At 40.4% G+C, this 22306-nt stretch overlaps 1 protein-coding gene, 1 long non-coding RNA gene and 1 pseudogene across 2 annotated transcripts in view; 1 reads left to right on the top strand and 2 right to left on the bottom strand.

Moving 5' to 3' along the window:
- LOC148214126 (uncharacterized) overlaps nucleotides 1-15800 on the top strand; it is a 79418-nt gene extending 63618 nt beyond the window's left edge. Inside the window, exon 5 of the long non-coding RNA XR_015798436.1 lies at nucleotides 13868-15800. This is a non-coding gene — a long non-coding RNA (uncharacterized LOC148214126). The remainder of the gene's footprint in view (nucleotides 1-13867) is intronic.
- On the bottom strand, nucleotides 1161-13868 carry LOC112542656 (uncharacterized). Its single transcript, XM_088153793.1, has one exon. The coding sequence runs from the start codon at nucleotides 9914-9916 to the stop codon at nucleotides 8735-8737; it is 1182 nt and encodes a 393-aa protein (XP_088009919.1). The 5' UTR covers nucleotides 9917-13868; the 3' UTR covers nucleotides 1161-8734.
- A 2293-nt stretch (nucleotides 15801-18093) lies between the features above and the next one.
- LOC148214125 (zinc finger Y-chromosomal protein-like) lies at nucleotides 18094-22062 on the bottom strand (annotated as a pseudogene).
- Nucleotides 22063-22306: the final 244 nt, after the last annotated feature.

The following is a 22306-nucleotide window of genomic DNA, read 5'->3' as shown; positions in this document are numbered from 1 at the left end:
ACTGTTTTTTTTCAAACTTTTTTCCCAAGCATTTTTCCACAAGGAAGACCTGCCTTGGGGCACATAGTTTGGGGGCTATTGAACTAGAATGCATTCAGTGAATTAGTGAGTAGTACACATTTCCCCTTTCTTGCTTAAAGGAAAATATGTTGCCTTCACAAACTAGAAAGGGTAGTGAGGGACAGATTCAGTAGTCCTATCACACTGCACAGAATTATTATGCAAGACTGCAAAATGTTTAGATGCTAGAAATACTTGAAGAAAATGCATGCTAGAAGACATAGCAGTATAATTCTAATGCTGCCTTCTCCACATGGTGCCATCCAGATGTGTTGGAATTACAACTTTTAGAATTCCAGGCCATTGCAAAATCTGAATGGTAAAATCCCAATAAATCTGGAGGCACTAGCGGGGTAGGTGGGTCTAGTGTGTATGCTTATGTGATGGAAGCAGCATTTCAGCAAAGATTTTTATCAGCTTGAAAAAAAAATTGCAAAAGGGGGGAGGGTAGAAAGTTGAGGAAAATATATTGAGCAAAATCCTAGCGGCTTTTTAAATTTAAGCCAGATTCATCAGATTTTAATTGTTTTTCCTTCTTGCATGCCAACCTGGCTCTTGCTAAAAGTGTTCAATATTCATCTTCGGACTGTATCTAAATGAGCAAGAGATTAGTGCTGACTTGCTGTAATCATGACCCCTGCTCTCTTCAGAACACTTTACCAATCTGATTGCTTATTCCAAAATGCTGACATCACAAAGAACAAATCAAGAAATCCAGGTTACACAAAAGCCATCTACTGGCTTATGCCCAGTTTTTTTCCCTGCCTCCCTCTTCAAAGCCAAGGGGCCAATTTCCATCAACCCCTAGAAGCTAATTAGAATCCAAAAGTTGGGGGGGGGACCTACTGCAATAATTAGCTTCCCCCAACCCTTCCCAATATTAGTAAGCAGAGGGCCTGCCTCTTGGAGCATTATCTCCCAAGATCTGGGCCCCAAGGCAATTACTTCATCATAAGAAAGGACTTGACATTATCTCTTTCAGCTCCTTGATGGGTAATAGCCAAGCCCACAAATGAGCAATCAATATATCTATTCTAGGAAATGGGGAATTCAGGGAGTTCTTCCATGACCTACATGCTTGTATTGTTGTTTCTAGTATTAAAAAAAAAAAAAAAAAGTTCTGAAAAGGAGAATGACTATCTCAGTGCCTTATGGAATGGATCCCCAAGAATCCTAAACTTTGTCCTAAGAATGCAGCTTATCAAATAGCAGGTCTTCCATACACCAGAAAGAATCCACTTTGCTGACAGTGCATGTTACCAAGATGCCTGGATGGAAGTGTATCTACCTGGAGGGAACAAGAATCAGAAGGTTAAAAAGACCTGAACCTGTTGGGCCATAATATTTGCACAGAAATCTTTAATTGCCACCCCACCCCACTTACTTTGCAGCCAAACAATGTCAGCAAAGAACAGTTGAGTTTTCTTGGAGGGTGCTCCTTCTATATTGTATTAGCTTAGTAAGCAACATAGTCTAATTAAAGTCACAATGCAACCATTACATCAAGGGTGGGAGGGAGAGAGGCCTAAGTACAGCTTTGGCCCAGCCTCCATCAGATAAATGGGATAGATACACAAAGTCCTTATGATTTGGTCATTCTGGGCAAAACAGCTAGCAGCATTATCAGCCAGGTTCCCATTATCTGAATGCTCAAGTCCATATATCCATCAGAATCAAAACCCCTACCTTTGACTACCCACATCTCTAAACTACAAACTTCTTCCTCTCTACTGCATGCATCACAAGAAAAAGAGGAGCTATATAATTCTCCATATCCCAAACTTCAAAGGATGGGAAGAGCAGGATGATTCAGAGTATATACTCTGTCTTTAGAAGGGAATGTATGGTTCTGCAAGAGCATTAGGAAAATGCAGAGTGGCTGCATTCTGACAACATGGGAATCTTGTTCTGAATTAAGGCACTTCCTGGGTTCTTACTATGTGCTAAACCATGAGCTAACCATATGGTCTGGATTTGCACAACATGCAAAGCTACAAACAAGCCAAACTTACATTAGTTATAGGAGGTTTGTACAAATGAAGCCCTTAGGTCCTTAATTGCCCTGGTTATGTGTCAGATTAACCAGGTGTATTCATGGGTAAAGCACTAAGCTACCTGAGAAATCTCAACGTTGTACTGAAGTTTCCAGTCCTTATGGTTGTAAAATCATGTTGTAAAATTGCGTTGGTCCGTTTTTAAAGGAAATGCCCTTTAAAATCTCAAGTGACCAGGAAGCAGCCTTTTCATGCTCCTTATATTCTTTTGCCTTTCTTATTGGCTACCAACAGAATTGTCATTATATACTTGACTGTGATAAAAATGAACAGCAAAATAATTCATGAAAACCAGCAATTGTAACAATTTGCTGTGTTCAGTCAGCTTTTCTTGGCCCAGAATTTAGGTTGCCAGGAGGGTACTTTTCTAAAACAAAGCTTCAAAGTACAGAGAGCTTTGCCCTTTAACTATTTAGTACTAGGAAACTTGATCACACCACTCATTGTTATGGGTTATAGTTTCAAAGAGTCTTTGGTTTGCCTCTGGCAAGAGAAAATTCTTCGAGTAGATCTCATTGAATATCCTGGGTACATCAACATGAATGACACAACTAATTCCGATTTGCAGTCCCAAGAGGTCATTGCTGCTTTATGACATCTTTATGGATATATCTGGTGACAGGGGTGAGGTGGAAGCAGAAGGCAAATCAGATAGACTGGTGTTTGGAGGGTGGATGATTTTACAAGGGGGATGAGATATACTCTGCAGCTTTTGGGTCACAGGCAGTCTGCAGCTGAATTTCTTATGCCTTCAGACTGATGTCAGAAATTCTCTGTGAATGTCCAGCATAGAGCAACCTCCCTTTTTCTCAGGCAGATGCTGGTAGAGAGAGGGGAGGGAAAAAGAGAAAGGAGATGATGTTAGAAAAAAAGAGGGAAAGAGAGACAAGATGGGGGGCCCTACGTACTTTGGGCTCTGTCCCACTGGCTGCCGCAGCCTTACCTCACCCTTGGTGTGCAAATCTCAGAAAATCGGGCCTCAATCATAAAAGGGGCTGCCTTTTACCACAGATGTAAGGTAGCATCCTGTTCAAATGTGCACTCCTTCCTCTATCCAGGGCGAAGAGCTCTTTTTGAATCATGTAGCAACAAACTGCATCTAATGGACTGATTTCTGCACATATGCTTATGGTCAGCCCACTTGCATTCTTTTCAGTCATTAGTATTTCTGATCATTGGAGGGACAAAGTCACCATCTGCTGTCTAGTTCTGGAATTGGCTTAAATGTATACTTGATCTTACAATACTTCTTGACATTTGCTCAACTCAGGTCAGTCTATTTGGCCCAGATGCTATTTCTGCTTCTGAAGTTTCAAAATATTTTGAAGTTATGGAGGAATTAATGGTGGCTCCTAAACCAGTAACCCTTTTTTACATGAAGTTGAAGAAAGCTGACAAAATTGATATGATTTTGTGCAAACTTGGAATAATGAGCTGGAATGTCTTGTCCTGGTAAAACAGTGGAAGGTTGATTTAAATAATATGGAACCAGTTTCCTGTTATCTTAAAATGAGGTTAATCTAAAAAAATGTTGGCACAATTATATAGGATATCTCAGAGAATGATATCAATAATAATGTTGGTGATGCATTTAGGAATTGGAATATACTGTAAACCCACATAGTTTGAATTTGTCCTGTTGCTGCCTGTGGACTGAAATCAACAGAATTGTTAATGTGACTCTGGATCAATTCCTATGTATTAAAGATATAGATGTTCTTGGCTATATCTGGACCATCTGGAATCTATGAAGACATCAAGAACTGTGGATATTTCAGATAGGGGGACTGGCTGAAATATCAGAGAACACAAGATTTGCAGCAATGATTGTTGGTGTGTTGAATTTCAATTAGCTTATTTTTCTTCTGACAAAGGGCAATGAAGACATCTTTCGGACAATACAGTCAGTTTTTTAGAGTTATAATTTCCCAGGTGCTTTTAAAATTTATTATTTTTGCTGTTGCTTCTACTGCTGATTTTAAGGTTACATTATACTGTTAATAGAGCTATATTATTCTACTTCATTTGTTAGTTTGATAGAATAAACAAGTAAAATAAAACAGATAAAAGTTCTAGAATTGGTAGTGTGAAGAACTGCATCCATATATTTTGTTGTTGTTAAATTTAACAACTGGTTTATTCACAGCAAATAGGGGCAATCCTTTATTATTTTCTTTGTAGTGTCAAATACAAATGAAGAAATGTTTTAAAACATCAGCAAACAAATCCTGCTGACTCTTTAGACAGTTTTTACTCCTCTTGCCCAGAAATGAAAAATTAACCTTTGGTTTGAAAGCAGTGATGAAATAGATAACTTTTGTCTTACACATAAGCAATAAAAGGAGCACCATTTTATATAATTCTCCAAAGCTGGGGTATAGTGTTATGACCCTTGCAGATACTTTGCATAAAAGTCAGTAGCCACATGCTTAATTAACAAAACTTTTTCTGGATTCACACAAGGTATTGATAAGAAAACTAACCAAATTGATTGCTTTCATAGAACAGGTTGAATCACGTGAATAATTTAATGCAAATGAAGCCACTGGTATTCAGCTGATCTGGCTAAACACATTGTGAGACACAGGTAGTCCTTGTTTAGCAACTGCCTTGGACAGCAGCCATTCAGAGTTACAACGGTGATGAAAAAGAAGCTTTGCAACCAATGTCCACATTTATGACCTTCCCAGCATCTCTCAGCCATGTGTTTGCTGTTAGTTAGCAAGTCTTGTCTTGTGCCTGACTCTCTGCTCCCCCTGCAAGCCTAAACAAGCTATCTCTTCCTGAGCTGTTTTTCTCAGCAGCCCAGTGCTTCTCCAAAAGGTGTTAACCACAAGTTAACAAGCTCAGCTCTGTGACCTTAATTAATTGACTAGAACCCTCTGGCAGCTCACACTATCTGAAACTGAGAAGACCCTAATCAGTTCCACACTGAAGGCTTTTGTTTGCCTTTTAAGCAGCTCAGTGAGTGTGCTAGGCAAACAGCAGGTGCTAGCGCATTTCTTTCAATGTGTATTCCCCATTGTGTGCCAGCTTATTCTCTTATAATCCCTTCCTCTCCAATGAATGTAAATACAAACATCAATTCTCTTCTTGCTAATTATCCCAGGGTGAGTGTTCCAAAGGGTGGAGGAGTGGGGATAAAGGGCTCTAAAGTTTGCTCTTTTACTTGGTTTCTCATGAGTAGAGTTCCAGAAACCTTCCTTGCCTTTGAAGTCATATACTTTGTGAGGCAAAGGAAAGCTGAAGTAAAACTGTAAGCACAGTCGCAGTAATATTTTTCACTTACTGACCACTTAATGACTTTCTGCCCCCAGTTATGGTTGCTAAATGATGTCTACTGTACTATGCTCTAGTACACATATTTGAGCTTCTCAAGAGTTTCTGAAATTTAGGTCAGGTGAAGGAGACATGGTTTTGTAGCCATAAGTAGCTGATATGTATAAACTGCAGGTCCCCCTCTTCCCATTCCCTAGCAATCTTTGGATAGGACAATGCCTGAAACTAAGAGGACCCGAGTTTCTAAGAGCATGTTTCATTCTGTACAATTATTCACTGCTCTTCCTTTGGACTTTTTTGGGATGAAGTCCCTAGTCCCACAAATGAATAATTTTGTAGAAAAGGAGGTTACAACTGGAAACCTATCATCCTAATTGGTGCTCTTGTGGGAATACAGGAGCAGAGTTAACTTCTGTATATAATCCTCTGACGACAATAAATAATTTATCTGATCTGAAAAAGCTAAGCAGTGTCAAAACTGAGCAGTACTCAAATGGAAGACTATTAGGAAATACCAGGGCTGTAAGAAAAAAAGAAAAAAAAGAATGTTACTAAGAAAATTACCTGGATGTTTTTACAAAATCAGCAGGAATCATCACTTAATGTCTCTGGACTTGCCACTCTGTCAGCTGAACCAATTATGCAGGGCTGATGTGAAGATCCAATGAGGAAGAGGGCAAAAGAAAGTATGGTCTGGCATCCTGAAGACTTATGTTTGGGTTTAATTCTACTCCATTGCAAGTGATTAGAACAGCTTTCCCTAACCCTGGGTCTCCTGAATTACAGTGAATTACAATTCCCATCATCTCCATTGAGCAATCAATAGTAGTCTTTTCAAACCAGGGCTGCCAAATTGTGTTCTATTATAGTTCCCGTTGTCTCCATTCAGCCTGACCATGGGAGAAGGAAGCTACTTTACTCTTTGGCTTTGCAGAAAGCAGCATGAATCAGATCATACCCCATAGTCAGGAGCAAAGCTTGAAAGATATATTGAGAGAAATATATTTCTCACTGTCCATAGTCAATTTTCAAATTGTATGATTCTATTTGACTGGAGATTCAAAACAATGTAAGAGCCAGACCTACCATTAAGGAAAGTGAGAGTTGCCTTCAATTTGTCCCTGAGCCTTCCTCCCAGCCATTTCTATCCTGAGCTGGAATGGGTTAGTTTTAGTCCTTTCACAGATGGGACCACTAAGATTAAGGCTCTTCCAGAGGCATCCCCACACATGGGGTAACAAAGATAAAATATATTCCATTGGATGGAATATTCTCCATAAAGGTTTGCCACTGGTTGTTTGCTTACTTCTCTCTCTGCTCTATAAAGGTAATCAAGATACATTTTTTAAATTTAGTTTATTTCCAACCCAACAGAATGTTGGATAGGAATTGGGTAAAGGGACTCAGGATGATGTCCATCAATAAGATACATGTGGAGTACTTGGTGCTGAGTTTGGTTGCTTGCTCGCAGACATTTCATTACCCAACTAGGTATCATCAGTGCTAGTGAGTGTGGGTACCCCACCTAGTTATGAAACGCCTGCAAGCAAACCACCACACTCAGAGAGCACCAAGGACTCCACAGTTCAAACTTCAGCTACATACATTCTCTTCTATTGGAATAGGATAAATTCCAAATACTGAGAACAGGACTAGATTTGGTGTGGATAGAGAAGCTGGCAAAATAGTGAGTTAGAATGTGGGCCAGATTAAATCGCTTACCACCCTAAGCTGTGGTGTTGCCCCATCAAGCATAGTTAAAGCATGATGCAGTTTCCAGTCCAGCAGTACCATACATGGAATGTGGAATGTGTGTGAAATGCTACTATTCTTTGCATTAGACAGTAAAATGACTTGGGGTTGCTTGGTTAATGCTGCCTATAGTATTTTAACACAGTATATAAGGCTGGTTTAGATACCATTTGCATGGACCCAAACTGTTATGTCTGAAGGAATGGTCTTATGATTTGAAATGTAAGATGTTGGTCTAGGACTGCGGAGACCTAGATTCAAGGCCCCTTGCAGCTGCGAAAACTCACTTCTCTTTACCCTTCCCCGGGCTGATAGAAATATAAGAAAAATATACTGTAAATATTCAGTTGTAATGACAATTTATTATGCAATTCTGGCACTTTTATCTTCATTCCACCAGATTAATTCCTTAGCTGAACCAAAGGTGAGAGTAAGATACATATCAGAATTAGCATTAGAAGAATTTCCAGGATTCCAAAATTTCAAGACATGTCATAAAGAAAAGGCCACTAAGAAAGACCAAGAATTCTATAAGCAAAAGTTGGTTAAAAAAGTTGGCTTGACTAATGTATCAAGTAAACAGGTCACGGCTATAAAAAATATAAACAGTTGGACAACCTGAGATCAAAAGAGTAAGCAAACATTTCACTGAGTTTCTTTAAATTTACCAAAAAAATGCTCACCAAAGGTCATGATCCTCTGAAGCCTTCAGACTCCATTCTATAGATTAGTATATGCTGATGCCTGAGGCATCAAGTGATTACCTCTATATATGAATGTACCCCCACGTATCAATTATCACAGGCTTTTCCCCCACTCACTCTCTGAGGCCTAGCACTCTCAAATGACTCCTACAATTGGTTGACAATCATCAAAAGATAAGTGATCAAGATGATATAAAATATTAAGCATGAAGGAGTAACCATGTCATGAAGTGAATATGTGTGTGTGTGTATACACACAGAGAAAAAGGAATAGAATGGATATGACATCAGTATTACTGGAGGATGCAATTTTCATTGTTATTTGGTAAGAACAGCTCTCATTACAAGCAGAAAAGTAGGACAGCAGACAAAAAACAGATCTATAATGTGCCACATTACAGTATAGGTCTTCCTTGCCCCACTGGCTAGATTTTCTTAAGTGGGGAAGATCTTGCCAGCTGCAGTCTGAAATGACATCCAAGTTGGTTTGAAAACTATCTTTTTGTTCTGTTACATGAGAGTAAACAGCTTTTCTTGGAGTGAGGATCACAATTAGCCTTTTGAGTAGCATGTCAAAATTGAGTGTAGTTAGGAGAAAATCTAATTTTAATTTAATACAGTTGACAGAATTATTTTCTACTATTGGAATATCTGACAGAATTATTCCTAATGTGTTTAAGAGTTTTTGCCTCGTCATGTTTAAAATACAGTTTAATGATAACTTTTCAAGCAACTCCGGGTATTGGCTGATTATGGCTTGCAGTCAGATTGTGTGCACTTATCTATGTAGAGGAGCTGGGGATTCTTTGTACATCTGGAGTGCGAATGGGTTGCTTCTCAATATTTGAGGGCAGATAAATAAAGTTTAATTTTAGAGCTATAACACTATGTTTGGATGACTTTATGAATCTGTTCATGCCTTCTCAGAGTTCCCGAGTCTGTAAAGGACACATTGCAATAAGGGCAACAATAAGGTTTCTCTCCAGTATGTATACGTTGATGGCGCTGTAATGAACCTAAACGTGTAAATGTGCTGTTACACCTTTCACAGGAGAAAGGACGCTCTCCAGTATGTGTCAAATTATGCCTTTTTAATCTAGCCAGTTGGACAAAGGCCATGCCACATTCCTTGCATTTGTATGGCTTTTCTTGTCGATGTATCACTTTGTGTTTGGAAAGCAAGTTAGATTTGCTGAAAGATTTGTTACATACTGGGCAGAGATATTGCTTTGAACTTTCTTTTCCAAGATTGCTGACAGCAGAGCCCAACTGTTTAGGATTCCGTTTATTATCCTGATTTTTCTTCAGCGTGCACCATTGATTCCGTATGTTTGCATTTCCCAAAACGACACTGGAGCGCTCTATTTTGTGAAAGCTGCGGAGATGTCTCCAAACATCAGCAGTGCGAATGAAACCCTTGTTACATATTGGACACTTGTGTGGTCTCTCTTTAGTATGGGTCAATTTGTGCATTCGCAGATTAGCTGCCCGAAAAAACTCCTTGCCACAAAGGGGGCACCGATATGAATTCCCAGCCATGTGTAGCTTCCTGTGTTCTTGAAGCCTGGTAAGATCTTGGAAAGATTTCCGACATTTTTTGTAACGACAAGGTAAAGTTTTCCCCAACTGAGGTGATATATTCTCATCCTCATTTGAGTCAACAAGAATAATAAAATTCTCCTCTTCTTCTCTTTGTCCTTGAAGATCCTTAGAACGTTCAAAACACTGATGTTCCAGATCTTTACCTTCAGAAGTTGGATTATAAATTATCCTAACAGGAACATATACCCCAGGTGTAGATGGATTTTGCTGTCGCCAATAAGTTGAAGTTTTGGGAAATACTGTTGAAAATATTTGTTCTTGTCCACACAGTGGTTTTGCAGAAAAACCCACATGACAGGAAGGTATATCAGGACAGGAAGGTGTCAAATTGTCTTCCTTTATCTTGAGTTGAGGACTGGCTTTATGACCTATCCAATCAGAAATGCTGTTGAAATCACTCAGTTGATCTCCCCTGAAGTTACAGCCATCACCTTCAGATCTACCGTCTAGTTGCATCTCCATCATGTGATCTTGATAGCTTTTGTCTGCAATCTTCACAATGTCATTGCTATCCCTATGAAGAGAGTAGAAATGGATTCACTAGTAGAAACTCCAATTTCATCTCAAGTCAAAGGATAATATCCTAATAAAGATTCCATTGTAAAATAAGAGCAAAATGCTAACAAAAGTGAATTTTAAATAAATTTAAACTGGTTTCAGTGAATTGAATGGAATAATTGCAAACATACTCTATACACCACTGTTAGATTTGTATAATGTGGCAATCCATCTTTGATTTGGATAAGACATAATTAGGGATATTTGGTCATCCAGATTCACTTAGGCACATTTAATTCTCCTTGATGTCAGTGAAAGAATTAAGCACACACTTGATTTGGTCAAATTTACAGTACTGAAAATTGAGAGTGCTTAACTGTGGCTGATTTGCATCCGCAAAATGTAAGTAAAAACATTTCTTTACAAAAAGCTTATCCATTCTATTCATACATTATTCCATTGTGTCCCTCAACTTTTTCAATTTAATGTCATATTTTCCTCTAGTTAACTATTTATAATTGTTGGAAATCTATCAAACTGCCTTCAAAGAAAAAAAGGAAATGTGATCTTATGATCACGTCTGTATCAAAAGTACACTCAGCTCTGTATTGTTAAAAAATTTGGAGATCCGCTAGCTTTATATTATCTGAAATAAGTATCTAAATTAACCATACAACTTAATAAAAATGTGTGTGTGTGTGTGTGTGTGTATTTCAAAGATATAGTCACTCTAGTGACTTGAAAGATGCCACACCAGACCTTGAATAGGCAACATTCCTATCACAGATGATGTTCAATCACATCTAACTATAATATTCCTTAGTTCATTGTTAATTCTTATCCATAAACCATGTTTACAGTCACAAGTGCTGGTTTGCAGCATTAACGTATGCCTAATAAAGTTACAACTTTTGCTTTAACAGCATAAGCAATCACACTGAGAAAAGGATTATGAATTACCAGGTGAATAAATTCATCTGATATTATTCTGGGTAAATAAATATTTCCTTTTATGTTGCAACAGCCCATGGCCACAAGACAATTAAACTCAATCTTGCATTCAGGTTTTAACAGAAGTATTTCTCCCTATTTAACTTCGACAGGCATAGGGTCTACTGCATTAAATTATTAGCCAAAGGTACCTACTTTATTTGATAAAGATATAGATAATATTGCAAATGGCTATTGTAATGTAAAAATACAGGGAAAGACCAGAAGCTTCTCATCCATGTTACATCTCTGCCACCAAGAGTTTTGGAACACACATACACACACAATTTCACAACTCCATTACAAAGTGGGGATAATAAAGCTGATCCACCTTACAGAATTTGAATTAGTTAAAATGTACACGAAGTGCTGAAAAAATTAATTGTACTAAATTAATTATATCTATTTTCTGTGTTTTTAGAAAGAGGACAAGCTTGTGAGATAAATACCAAGCTGTACAAACATTTCTATGGGTAGGGCTCGTCTGCAGAGGTTTGCAATGGTGCTGTGCTACACATTTTTGGTATTTTGTTGAGCTGAGCAGTCCCATTCTTTGTGTTGGACAAGGGGCAGGACTTCTGTCCAAATGCATTATGGAAAACCTTGTATTAGTATAGGACCATTTAGCCAGCATCTCATCTATCCACACTTCCACTGAAGCTTCACAGAGCTGAATTTGGTTTTGTAGTTCAAATATCATGCTTTCTCCCAGAGAATCTTGAATGTTGTTTGAGGTGCAGCAAATTTGCACTACAGAGCCTTATGACACTTTTCACAAAACTGCAATACACAGAATTCTATAGAAATAAAGAACATGTAAACATTGGTTCAAAATGTGCATATATACTCATAGTAATAGGTACATAAAACTTTGACAGGTTTTATAGAAAATCCACTGCTATACTTTTAGCTGCTGGAGGAGGTAAATGTGAAATAGGGTGTTACTGAATAGAATCACAGTTCATATAAACTTATGGACAGCAAGAAGTAACATACTACTGCAAAATCCAAACAGATCTAGTACCTTAGCACCAGTGGTCACTTTGACAAGCTATATAGTTTTTATCAGTGCAGGTATAATGTTCTGTGTAGTCAAAACTAAAAAGAAAAGTCTCCTATGAGTTGACTTCAACAGCTAATGACTTCATGGGGAGATCCACACACAGTTTTCCTGGCAACACTACAGAGGTAGTTTGCCACTCTCTGCTTCCGGTATATTTTTCAACTTCCTAACCTAGCCTTAGGATTCCCTGCTAATCTCCCATCCAAGTACTAGCTAGTCCAACCCTACTTAGCTTCCAAGTCCAGGCAAAGTCTAAATATGGCAAGTATATTGTGTCTATTGTAGTATATTATGCCTGCTCTGATAAAAAAAAAACACAAGTAGACTGTGACTATAGAGTTGGAAAAAGCCATTTAGTCAATGAAGTTCACCCATTAGTGCAGGATTCCAAATCAAAGCACGTATGATAAAAGTTTATCTAGTTTCCACTAGATAATTGATTCTACTGCCAACCTGCTCTTACTGTTGGGAAGTCCCCCCCCCCCGCAACATTCAGTTGCACTCCTTTCTCTAATAGATTATTTTGTGTACTGATGCATGCTTTTGAGGAATTAGGTCTCACTACACTTAACTGGTCTCTTTCTGTATCAGGCAGGAGACTGATAAAAGTCAAGCCTCAGAAAACTCTATATATTTAAATATACTTCTGAACAAAGAACTAACAATGTGGAACTGGAAGAAAATAATCTAAAATTGCAGAAAAGAATAGGACAACGTTAATGCTGTTAACTATGCTAGCTTTGATTCTGAATTGAGTGGATCACAAACCACCATTTGCCCCATATTTCATACATTCCTGTTTGCAATTCATTATCTTTCTCTGATTAGCTGTAAAGCTAATCAGAGAAAGGTAAAGAATTGCAAACAGGAATGTATGCAATAAGGGGCAAATGGAGATAAAGCTCAATTGTTTCAATTTTTAAGCACACCCATTAGCTTAGCAATTCAGAATAAGAGAAGCAAGTGTAGCACTCTGGAAATGTGCCCTTTTACACTGGGGAAAAAAAATACCCTAAACTCATCACACTCATTCTCACCTTAAGCCACTGCATTGTTGTGCAGAAAAGATACACAGTGTGAAGCTAGAAGTGCTACTTGATAGGACTGCAGTGTTGTTAACTCCTTCTATTACATTCCTTCCAAGACTAGTTACCAAATTTCCAGAAATAAGCCTGGTAATTTGGATTGGTATGACTCTAGTCCAACTAAGATGTAAGTCAAGATGATTTTGCACCTTTGCCCTCAATTTAATGCAAGCATTTAATTGCTGTAGCAACCTTACTTAGCACAGGTAACAGCAGCTTCAAATTACCATTAGATGACTCAGCAGTTATTCCCAACAGTGGTACACTTTTAGTAGCATTAAGCTAGTGGGGGGAATGGTGTGAATCTATATAAGGCAGGACTTACATTTTATATGCACAGAGCCAAATGCCTCTTCCTACATCTCCAGGCACGGAGGGAATAGTTGCACACAACCAGTCTATCCATTCATTCTCCCTTCTGTGGAACTCTCTCTCTCCCCTCCTTCAAACTTATCAATTACATTAATGTAACAATTAATATGGTAATAAAGAACTCTCCCCATTCTACTTCAACTCATCCTGTTGCTACATTTATAAAATATAAACTTATGTATAAGTTCCCTCTTTTAAAATACAGCACATTTTGAAAAGGAAAAAAAGCAAACAGATTAAAATTTCTCTAAGACTTTTGTACATCCATGACAGAAAAAGCTTCACTACCATATTTCTAGATATTTTTTAAGGGGGGGGGAGTTCTCATCCTTTTCTCATACATGTAGGATTGACCATCTTCTGCCTATCCCCTTTTATTTTTTTCTGGCCGGACAACTGTTTTCAAAGGAAAGGATGGCTTCGCTAAACATCTTACCAAAGAGGGCATTGGCTTGGAAATTTGGAAATGGCAGTTTCAATACATTTGGAAGGCAATAGGTCGGAAAGGCCGCTGCACAAGAAGGCACACTTTTAGGGTGGCCTAAAAGCTTCTGATATAGATACGGAAAGGAGCAGCCTTCACATTGATCCAACAGAGGAAAGAAACGGCAAGGAGAGGACCCTCCAGCGGCCTTAGAGCCATTGCAGAGTATGAAAATAAGATTGTTCCTGTACTTCAAGCTTCGTGAGGAACTGAGAATTCAAACCCAGGTGCAGCTCTCCAACAGGAAGAAAAACTGGGACCCCTTCCTCCCGTCTTATTCGGCCACTCGACTCCCACGTCTCCCTCCCAACCCTTCGCGCCCATCTGGGCAATTTGCAGGCGATTTTCCCCAGACCGAACTCCTCCGGCGGACCCCAAAGCTCTCCCCTTGTTCCAACCTCAGCTTTCGTCATCGGACCGCAGGCTCTCGAGTTTCCTCCCAGACCAAAGCAGCTCCCTCGGCGAGCCAATCCAAACCGCCGGCCTGGCACTCACCGGCTCGCTAGCCTTCGCGCCAGCTCACTCCAACCACAGCGCGCGGAGAACGCCAATGGCGCCGAAGCGATCCGCGCGCCCGCAGCCGCCTCAAAACTCCCGCTAGTACAGCTGCTGCCCTGGGCGAGGACGCCCGGAGAGAGGTGGGCGTGCCCTGCGCCCTCTCAAGAGCCATTGGCCGCCTTCCGCGACCTTCCTCACGTTCGCTGCGAGCTCGCCAGATTTTGGGAAACTAACCATCGTCCTTCCTTTGCTCAAAGGGCCCGGAATCGTTTTATTCGCATGTCTCATTGGGAAGTAAAGGGCCGGTAGTGCTGGTCCCTCCCGATTGATTAATGCCCTAATAGGACACACCTGGCTTTGGGCGACGTTCCTTGCTCATTCCCGCGTGGTTGAGAACTGTGAGAACGGAATCCAGCATATCTGCAAGAAAGCTTGCTGCGGGATAAAATATCATCATCATCATCATAATCATATGTGAATATAAGAAAACAGAGGCACTGGGGGGAACTAGGGCAAAATAAAATGTTACCTCACAGAATCCCAGGAGCTTCCCTTTGTACAGTGACGGTATTTTCTTGGGAAAAAATACAGGACAAACCTGAAAAAGGGGCAAATGTGAAAGAGGTTCATAAGGATTAAAAAAAAATGTTTACGTTTATCACTTTGCTTTACGAAGGAAAATTCAAGAGCAAAACCGAGAAAATAAATTAAATTAAATAGATCTAAAAGACAGCTTTCTGAAATAAAGGCCTGTCCTTTATAAGAAAGGACACATGGTCCTTGTACTTCAAAGGCACAGGAGACCTATCCACTGTGATTGGTAACCATGCGTTTGAAATAAAACCGCCTCTGTTTCAAAATATCTCAAATTTTGTAAGCTGCCCAGAATGTGTTGGAACCGGTGGCCATTATAACTTTAATAAACGAAGTTTCTGAATACAAGTTGCCTGGTGTTTGTGATGTGCTTGTCTCCCATCACTGTCGCTGTAGTTCTCCCTTTCCTGAGGCACTAGTGGGCTAGATGGAGTTTGGGTAGGCTTCCTCTTCTGTTCTTCGCTCTAAAGATAGGTGGAATATCTATGTTCAGAGGGAGTAGACCTTTGAAAGCAGAGGCCAGGGACAAGCAAGGCAGGCCTACTGCTGCTTCATGGAATAGAGCAAGAAAGCTTGCACAGCCTGGCCGCCAGGCTTCGAAAAGTTCCTTCCCCGGCACCAAGTTATAGGATACCACACCTATGTTGAAAAAAAGCTGGAAGGCCACTAGGCAAGCAAGATGTACAGTTTTATATAACTATCTTGTTGCTTCCAGAAGATTACAACTGAGACATTGTTGATACCAGGATAGAGCAGTGGACCTGTTGAACTTTCCAAGCATTTTCTTCTTCACAGATGTGCTGTTTACAGACACAGTACAAGATGGAGAAATGAAATCCAGTATTAGAAGGTATGGAACCCTATTTAGACCCTGCATTTTTTTAAAGCACCCCCCCCCCAAATATATGAGGGTTCAAACTGGGTAACAGAGCTTCTCCAATCTGGTAATTTCCAGAATTGCTGGACTACAATTTCAAAATTTCCAGCCAGGATAAGTGATAAGCAGTCCAACCTCCTGAAATGTTTGGCCCTGCCTACTCTTAGAGGGCTCAGTGTTCAGTCCCTTTTTCAGTGCAAGGATCCAGTTAAAGCATCCCCAACAAATGTCTACCTAGCCTCACTTGCTCACCTAAAAAAGGAGAGACCACCACTTCCCTGTTTTAATAATGTGGTATAATTGTTTTTGTTGTTATGGTTCCTTTGTCTTAAAATAAAGGCATTACCTGTTTCCCCAAACCATTGCAGATCAACTTTGTGGGGGCAAGTGGGTACAAATTTGGAAAATAAAAAATTTAAATATATAAAAATAAGTGAATTTAGCAGTGGGACAGACTGCAATGAAAAAAAGATGGCTTTCCCATATTGCTGATATTTAAGTTAGGCCTGGATAGCATCCACTGGAATGCTTCTTGCATTGTTGATCCAGTGCAGAGCAAAGGCCTGCACTTAATGACCTGCAAGGTACATTCCAATGTAAACAACCCTGGTTGGAAATCAGCACTTAGATTAGTCAATGTCAATGTAAATCCTGTTTCATTAGTTTATTTGCTTACATCTAGATCCAACTAAATCGCTCATAGTATTGGGTTCTAACTTCCATCCTTTGCTTTGGAATGTTAATGATGAAGAAGCTAGATGGACATTTTGAGGGACAGTTGTTGAGAAGGAATGGAGCATCAGCTCCATTCAGAACATCCCAGAAGCTGGTTATCTGGATCCCTTCCAATCAGGATTCACACCTTGTCATGGGACAGAAACCACATTGGTTGTACTAGTGGATGATCTTCATAGGCACCTGAATGGGGGAGCCTCTGAGCTGCAATTAGTACCATTGGCCGTGGTATCCTGCAAGGATTGAGGATCAGGGCACTGTTCTGCAATGGTACCATCTGGCTGGGCACCTCCAGTTACTGGTTAAGAGAGAAAAGTGCTCATGCCTGTGGTTGTTCCAATGTGGAATACTACAGGGTTTGGTCTACTCTCTCATGTTATTCAACATCCACATAAAACTTATCCAGTGTGAAAAGTCATCCATTGGTTTGGGGTGAGGTGTCATGAGTACTTTAATGATACTCAGTTATGCATTAGCATTCCAGGCTGGACCACTGATACTTGGGTAGTCTTGAACTGGACCTGAGGCTGTTAAGGGGCTGGATGTTCAGATCAAATCCCAGACAGATGGAGGCATTGTTCATCTATAAATATCATGGCTTTCTAGAAACATTGCTCCCAGTGGTTGCTGTAGGTGGGGGTCACACTCCTACTGAGGAGCTGGTTCATGACTTTAGGATCCTCCTGGACTTGTGATCCTGCTTGAACACAGAGATGATAATCAGGAGAGCATTTGCCCAGCTTTGGCTAGTGTACCTGTTGTAGCCTTACCTGGAAAAGGAAGCCTTAGCAGTAACACTTGCCATGATCACTGCATGACTGGATTACTGCAATGTACTCCATGATGGGCTGTCTTTGAAGATGATATAGAACTGCAACTGGTGCAGAATGCAGCAGTTAGATTCCTAACCGGAGAAGATTGTTATGATCTATCTTACAGATGCTGTATTGGCTACCATTAGGCTTGATGACCAATTTGGAGTGCTGATTATTACCTATAAAGTTCTATACACTGTAACACTGGAATGCATCAGGGACCACATCACTAAACATGACTCTGCCTGTCTGATCTGGTCATCAAGCAAAAGCTTGGTGAAGGTCCCATCTTTGTGTGAAGTCAGATGGATGTGGGCCAGAAGGCACGTCTTCTCTGTAGCAACACCAGCGTTGGAGAATATACTATCCCAGAGGTACATGGAGCCTTCTGACACTTCAGAAGGTGTCTAAGACGATTCTTTTTCAGCAGGTCTTTGGCCCCAAATAAAGATTTTTTTAAAAAAAGTTCCTGTTTTTATTGCTCCTTAATTGTTTGTACACTGCCAAGAGGCTGAAGTTTGGGGTAGTATATAAAATAAATAATAAATAAAATGTAGCACAAAAGTCCAGGGTGTGATAAAGTCTTTCTGCCCTGTCCTCAAAATTCTCCTTCACAAAAAAAATTCTCAGTGGTTATGACATTTTTCCTTTCCATGTAATCAGAGAACATTAAACAGCAGTCCCTCAAGAAAAATGCTACTAAACCACATCAGTAGCAGGTACATTTGTACAAGATTGTTCCCTTTTTTGTTTTACTACTTGACTACTTTGCTCTTGTTTGTAGACTGATACGGCTTTCCTGTGCCATTATTTGGTAAAGACATTCACAGGTAACTGCACACATAAAGCACTTGTTAGGGACAAGAATAATTTTAGAAGTTATTCAGAAGCTGGAAGATAGCTCCCAGAATCCCTTGCAATATTGAGGAGGATGCTGGAAAGGACATTGAAGGGGTATAATGTAATCAGTCATAGTAGATGAATACCATGAAGTCTAGATCATGCTCTTTTCTCTTAGGTTTAAGTTTGAAACCAGCTAGTTCACGGGGAATTTGAAAAAACAAGCAAGTTTAAACAGGACATTGCATATTTATTCCTATATGAAAATAAATAGAACAGCTTTTTCAGCCTATCAAACAAGGAAATAAGTGGTTCAATGACTAAAAATATGAGCAAGTATTGTTCATTTTGCATTTTACTGAGATGTGAATCTCAATTTCCACCATGTGTAACCTCAGCAATGGTAGTCTTCTTTGAGCTGAGCTAGACTCCTGATGACTTCACAGGCATATTCATTTAGTTTTTTCACAATATGGAAGTGGTTTACAAGCTGCTGCCAGTTATAACTTCCTCACAAGAGGTCCTTTATGAGAACACATTTATGCTTCTACAGGTAGTCCTCACTTACCAACTGCCTCATTTAATGACTGTTCAAAGTTACGAGGGTGTAAAAAAATTGCAACCAGTCCTCACATTTATGACTGTTGCAGCATCCCGTGGTCACATGATCGCCATTCAGGCACTTTGCAACTGGCTTCTGACAAGCAGAGTTAATGGAGAACACAGAAGTAAAATCACAAGTTGCAGCCATGTGATGTCTCGCTTAATGACCACAGTGATTCACTTAATGACCAAATGGGAAGTTACGTCGTTAGCCTGTTGCAATAATGTGATTTTCCACTTAATGACTGTGGCACTTATCAACAGAGTTGCCAGTCCCAACTATAGTTGCTAAGTGAGGACTACCTGTACCCCTTGAGTTTGGCAGAAACAATATTTTAACAATATTGTCTTCCACCTTGCCTTGCAAAGTCTCCAGTGACACTATGATGTTTTATTTGGTGAATGCATTCATGTCTCCTCAAGGAACCTGACTCAGTAAAATCCTGAGCACAGTACGTACAAGAATAGAGTTTCTCTCCTATATGGATGCTGATGCTATGATGTCAATCATGTAAATGTACTCCCCCACATACACACACACATTCTTCACAATCAAAAAGGTGCTGCTTAATGTGAATTTTCTGATATCTTTTCAACCTGAGTAGCTGGACAAAGGCTTTCCCACACTGTTTATATGGCTTGTTCTGGCAATGAGTCACCTTATGTTTGGAGTGCATATTAAATGAATGAAGTCCCTTGCCACAATTAGGGCAAATATAGGGTTTAAACTGTTCTCTCCCTGACTCTTCAAAGCATATCTGGGAGGCAACTCCTTGACTGTTTTTATTCTGATGCACTAATGGTACAGCAACCAAAGACTCATTGCTCAGTTTTTGACTGTTCTATCTTATGCACATTCTGCAGTGTATGCCTCCAGAGATCAACTTTATGAATAAAACCTTTCTCACATTCTGGGCACTTGTACAGCCTGTCACTTGAGTGGACAAGTTTGTCCATTCTCAGGCTGGCCACACTAAAGAATTCCTTGTAGCCAATGTGGCATTGGTATGAATGACTGGTTGTGTGATACCTCTTAGTCTACTGAGATCATGGAAAATAACTCCACATTCCTTCCAGAAGTATGGCAAACCCTCCCCAGATGCAGGTGTCAAGTCATCCTCATCAAAAGAGTCTGTAATTATGTTGTCATCACAATCCACTTTGATATTTTCCAGGACTATTTTATCAGGTAAAAGGAGCTCTAGATTCTCATCCTCAAATTGTAGGTCAAAGTTGGTACTAGAAGTGATGAAGATTCCAGCTGTGGTCAAATCACTCCACTGACAGTACATGCCATGACCTTCATGTTTTTCACATTGCAGTTCCACAGGGTAATCCAGCTGGAGTGACTGTCCATTTGAACTGCACTCTGGGGTGGGAGATAGAGGAATCTTCTACTATATCTAGCTGAAGACCAGTTTCCTGACCCACCCACTGAGAACTACAGTTAGAATCATCTGAATTATTCTCTCTGGTACCACAAGTGTTCTTGTCAGATTTCCAATTCACTTCCATGTCCATTCTTCAGCACCTTGAGAACTGCTTATTTATGATGAACTGCAGAGGTGTTCTGCCAATTTACAACTTAATTTTCTTGTCTCCAGCTTCAACCACAACCAAATCTAGCAAAGGCAAGATATTGTTAATCAGTCCAATAAAACTTTCCTTTCTCTTTGCACTTTGTGGGCACTACAAACCATAAGCAGTGCTTTCTTATACATGCAGAGGGTCCTCTGTTCAGTTCCCACCATTTCCAGGTGTTTTGTTGTTTAGAGATCAGATAGAAGACCACTATCTAAAATCCCAGACAGCTACTGCCAGAGGTCTTGATTTACATGAAAAACAGCTTCTTATGAGCAGTTAGGTGACACTGTTTTACAAAGTACCTAACATTATTCTCTTAACTCCTTACTGAAAATCAAGATATAATTTAATATGGATATAATTATTAATTGCCATTTTAATGCAATCTTTAAATCCCATTCACCTTACCAAAACTGAAGAGCTGGAGGGCATGGATGGAAGTTAGATGCTAGTTAGATTACGCTGATGGTTCCAGGATTTGGACTACATGAGAAAGTTATTCTCTATTGGCTTCTCCTCCCTGAACGGGCCCACCTAGCCCTACCTGTACTGACTTATTTGCTTCTTTTATTGCAACTGACTGATATGTCATCTGCAGAAGAAAAGCAACCACCCTCTTGTGGTGCCTGTAGGCTGTGAGGGTCTGGATGGGGAACAACAGGCTTCAGCTGAACCCTGGTAAGACGGAGTGGCTGTGGGTTAATGGCTCCTCTGTATCTGGGACTTTGTCATCGTTGGTGCTGGATGGGGTAGCACTGCCCCAGACAGACCCAGTGCGTAATCTGGGGGTCCTCCTCAAAGAGCAGGTGGCAGCCTTGGCCAGGAGGGCTTTTGCACAACTTTGGGTCGTGCACCAGTTATGCCGTTTCCTGGATCAGGATGCCCTTTGAACAGTCACTCATGCCCTTGTTATCTCCCAGATAGACTACTGCAATGCGGTCTACATGGGGCTACCCTTGAAGAGTATCCGGAAGCTTCAGCTGGTCCAGAATGCTGCTGCGCGAGCTATTTTTGGGGCCTGAAGAAGGACCCATATAACACCACTGCTTTGAGAGCTGCGTTGGGTACTGGTTTGCTTCCGGATCCAATTAAAGGTGTATCACCTTTAAAGCCCTACATGGCATAGGACCAGGTTACCTGAGGGACCACCTCTCCCCTACGAGTTCATCCCGTCCCACCCGAACACACAGCGAGGGCATGCTCCGGACCACTTTGGCAAAAGAACTCCGACTAGCAGGGTCCAGAAGACGGGCCTTCTCTGCGGTAGCCCCCGCCCTTTGGAATATCTTGCCCCTGGAGGTGATATTGGCCCCTCACTCCTGGCCTTTTGGAGGGATCTGAAGATCTGGTTCTGCCATCTGGCCTGGGGCAAGGAGGGGAATCATCAAGTGTGGGGTTGGCTAGTCCCTTAGTGGCCTGGCGTTGCTGCCTTGAACCACCGGCCTCCTGGATTTTTTCCCTTCCTTTTTTGTGAAGGTGTATTGTTATACGTTTTAACTGTATATTTATTTATTGTTTTAATGTGTTGTAAGCCGCTCAGAGTCCCCCATTGGGGGGAGATGGGCGGGGGACAAATTTAATAAACAAACAAACAAACAAACAAACCAATTTAGGTGACGGTTCTTTCTACCTGTTCCTATTTTCTCAAAAGAGATAATGAAGCTGGCAACCCCAAGGAAGAGGAACAGGATTGGCAGTGGGCCTCCCAGGTGAGTATGGGGCTCATATATACTCAGTGAGGCTTACTCAACATGTGGGCAAGTTACACTGTGCAAAGCAATCCTTATGGAGTCTTGTGTAACTTTAAATTCCCTGAA

This window comes from Python bivittatus, unplaced genomic scaffold (genome assembly GCF_059951505.1).
Source record: "Python bivittatus isolate LINGU-HERP-01145 unplaced genomic scaffold, Pbiv_v1 ctg000700_np1212, whole genome shotgun sequence".
NCBI lineage: Eukaryota > Metazoa > Chordata > Lepidosauria > Squamata > Pythonidae > Python > Python bivittatus.
The sequence above is the reverse complement of the archived record's forward strand: the minus strand, read 5'-3'. Positions and strand labels throughout refer to the sequence as shown.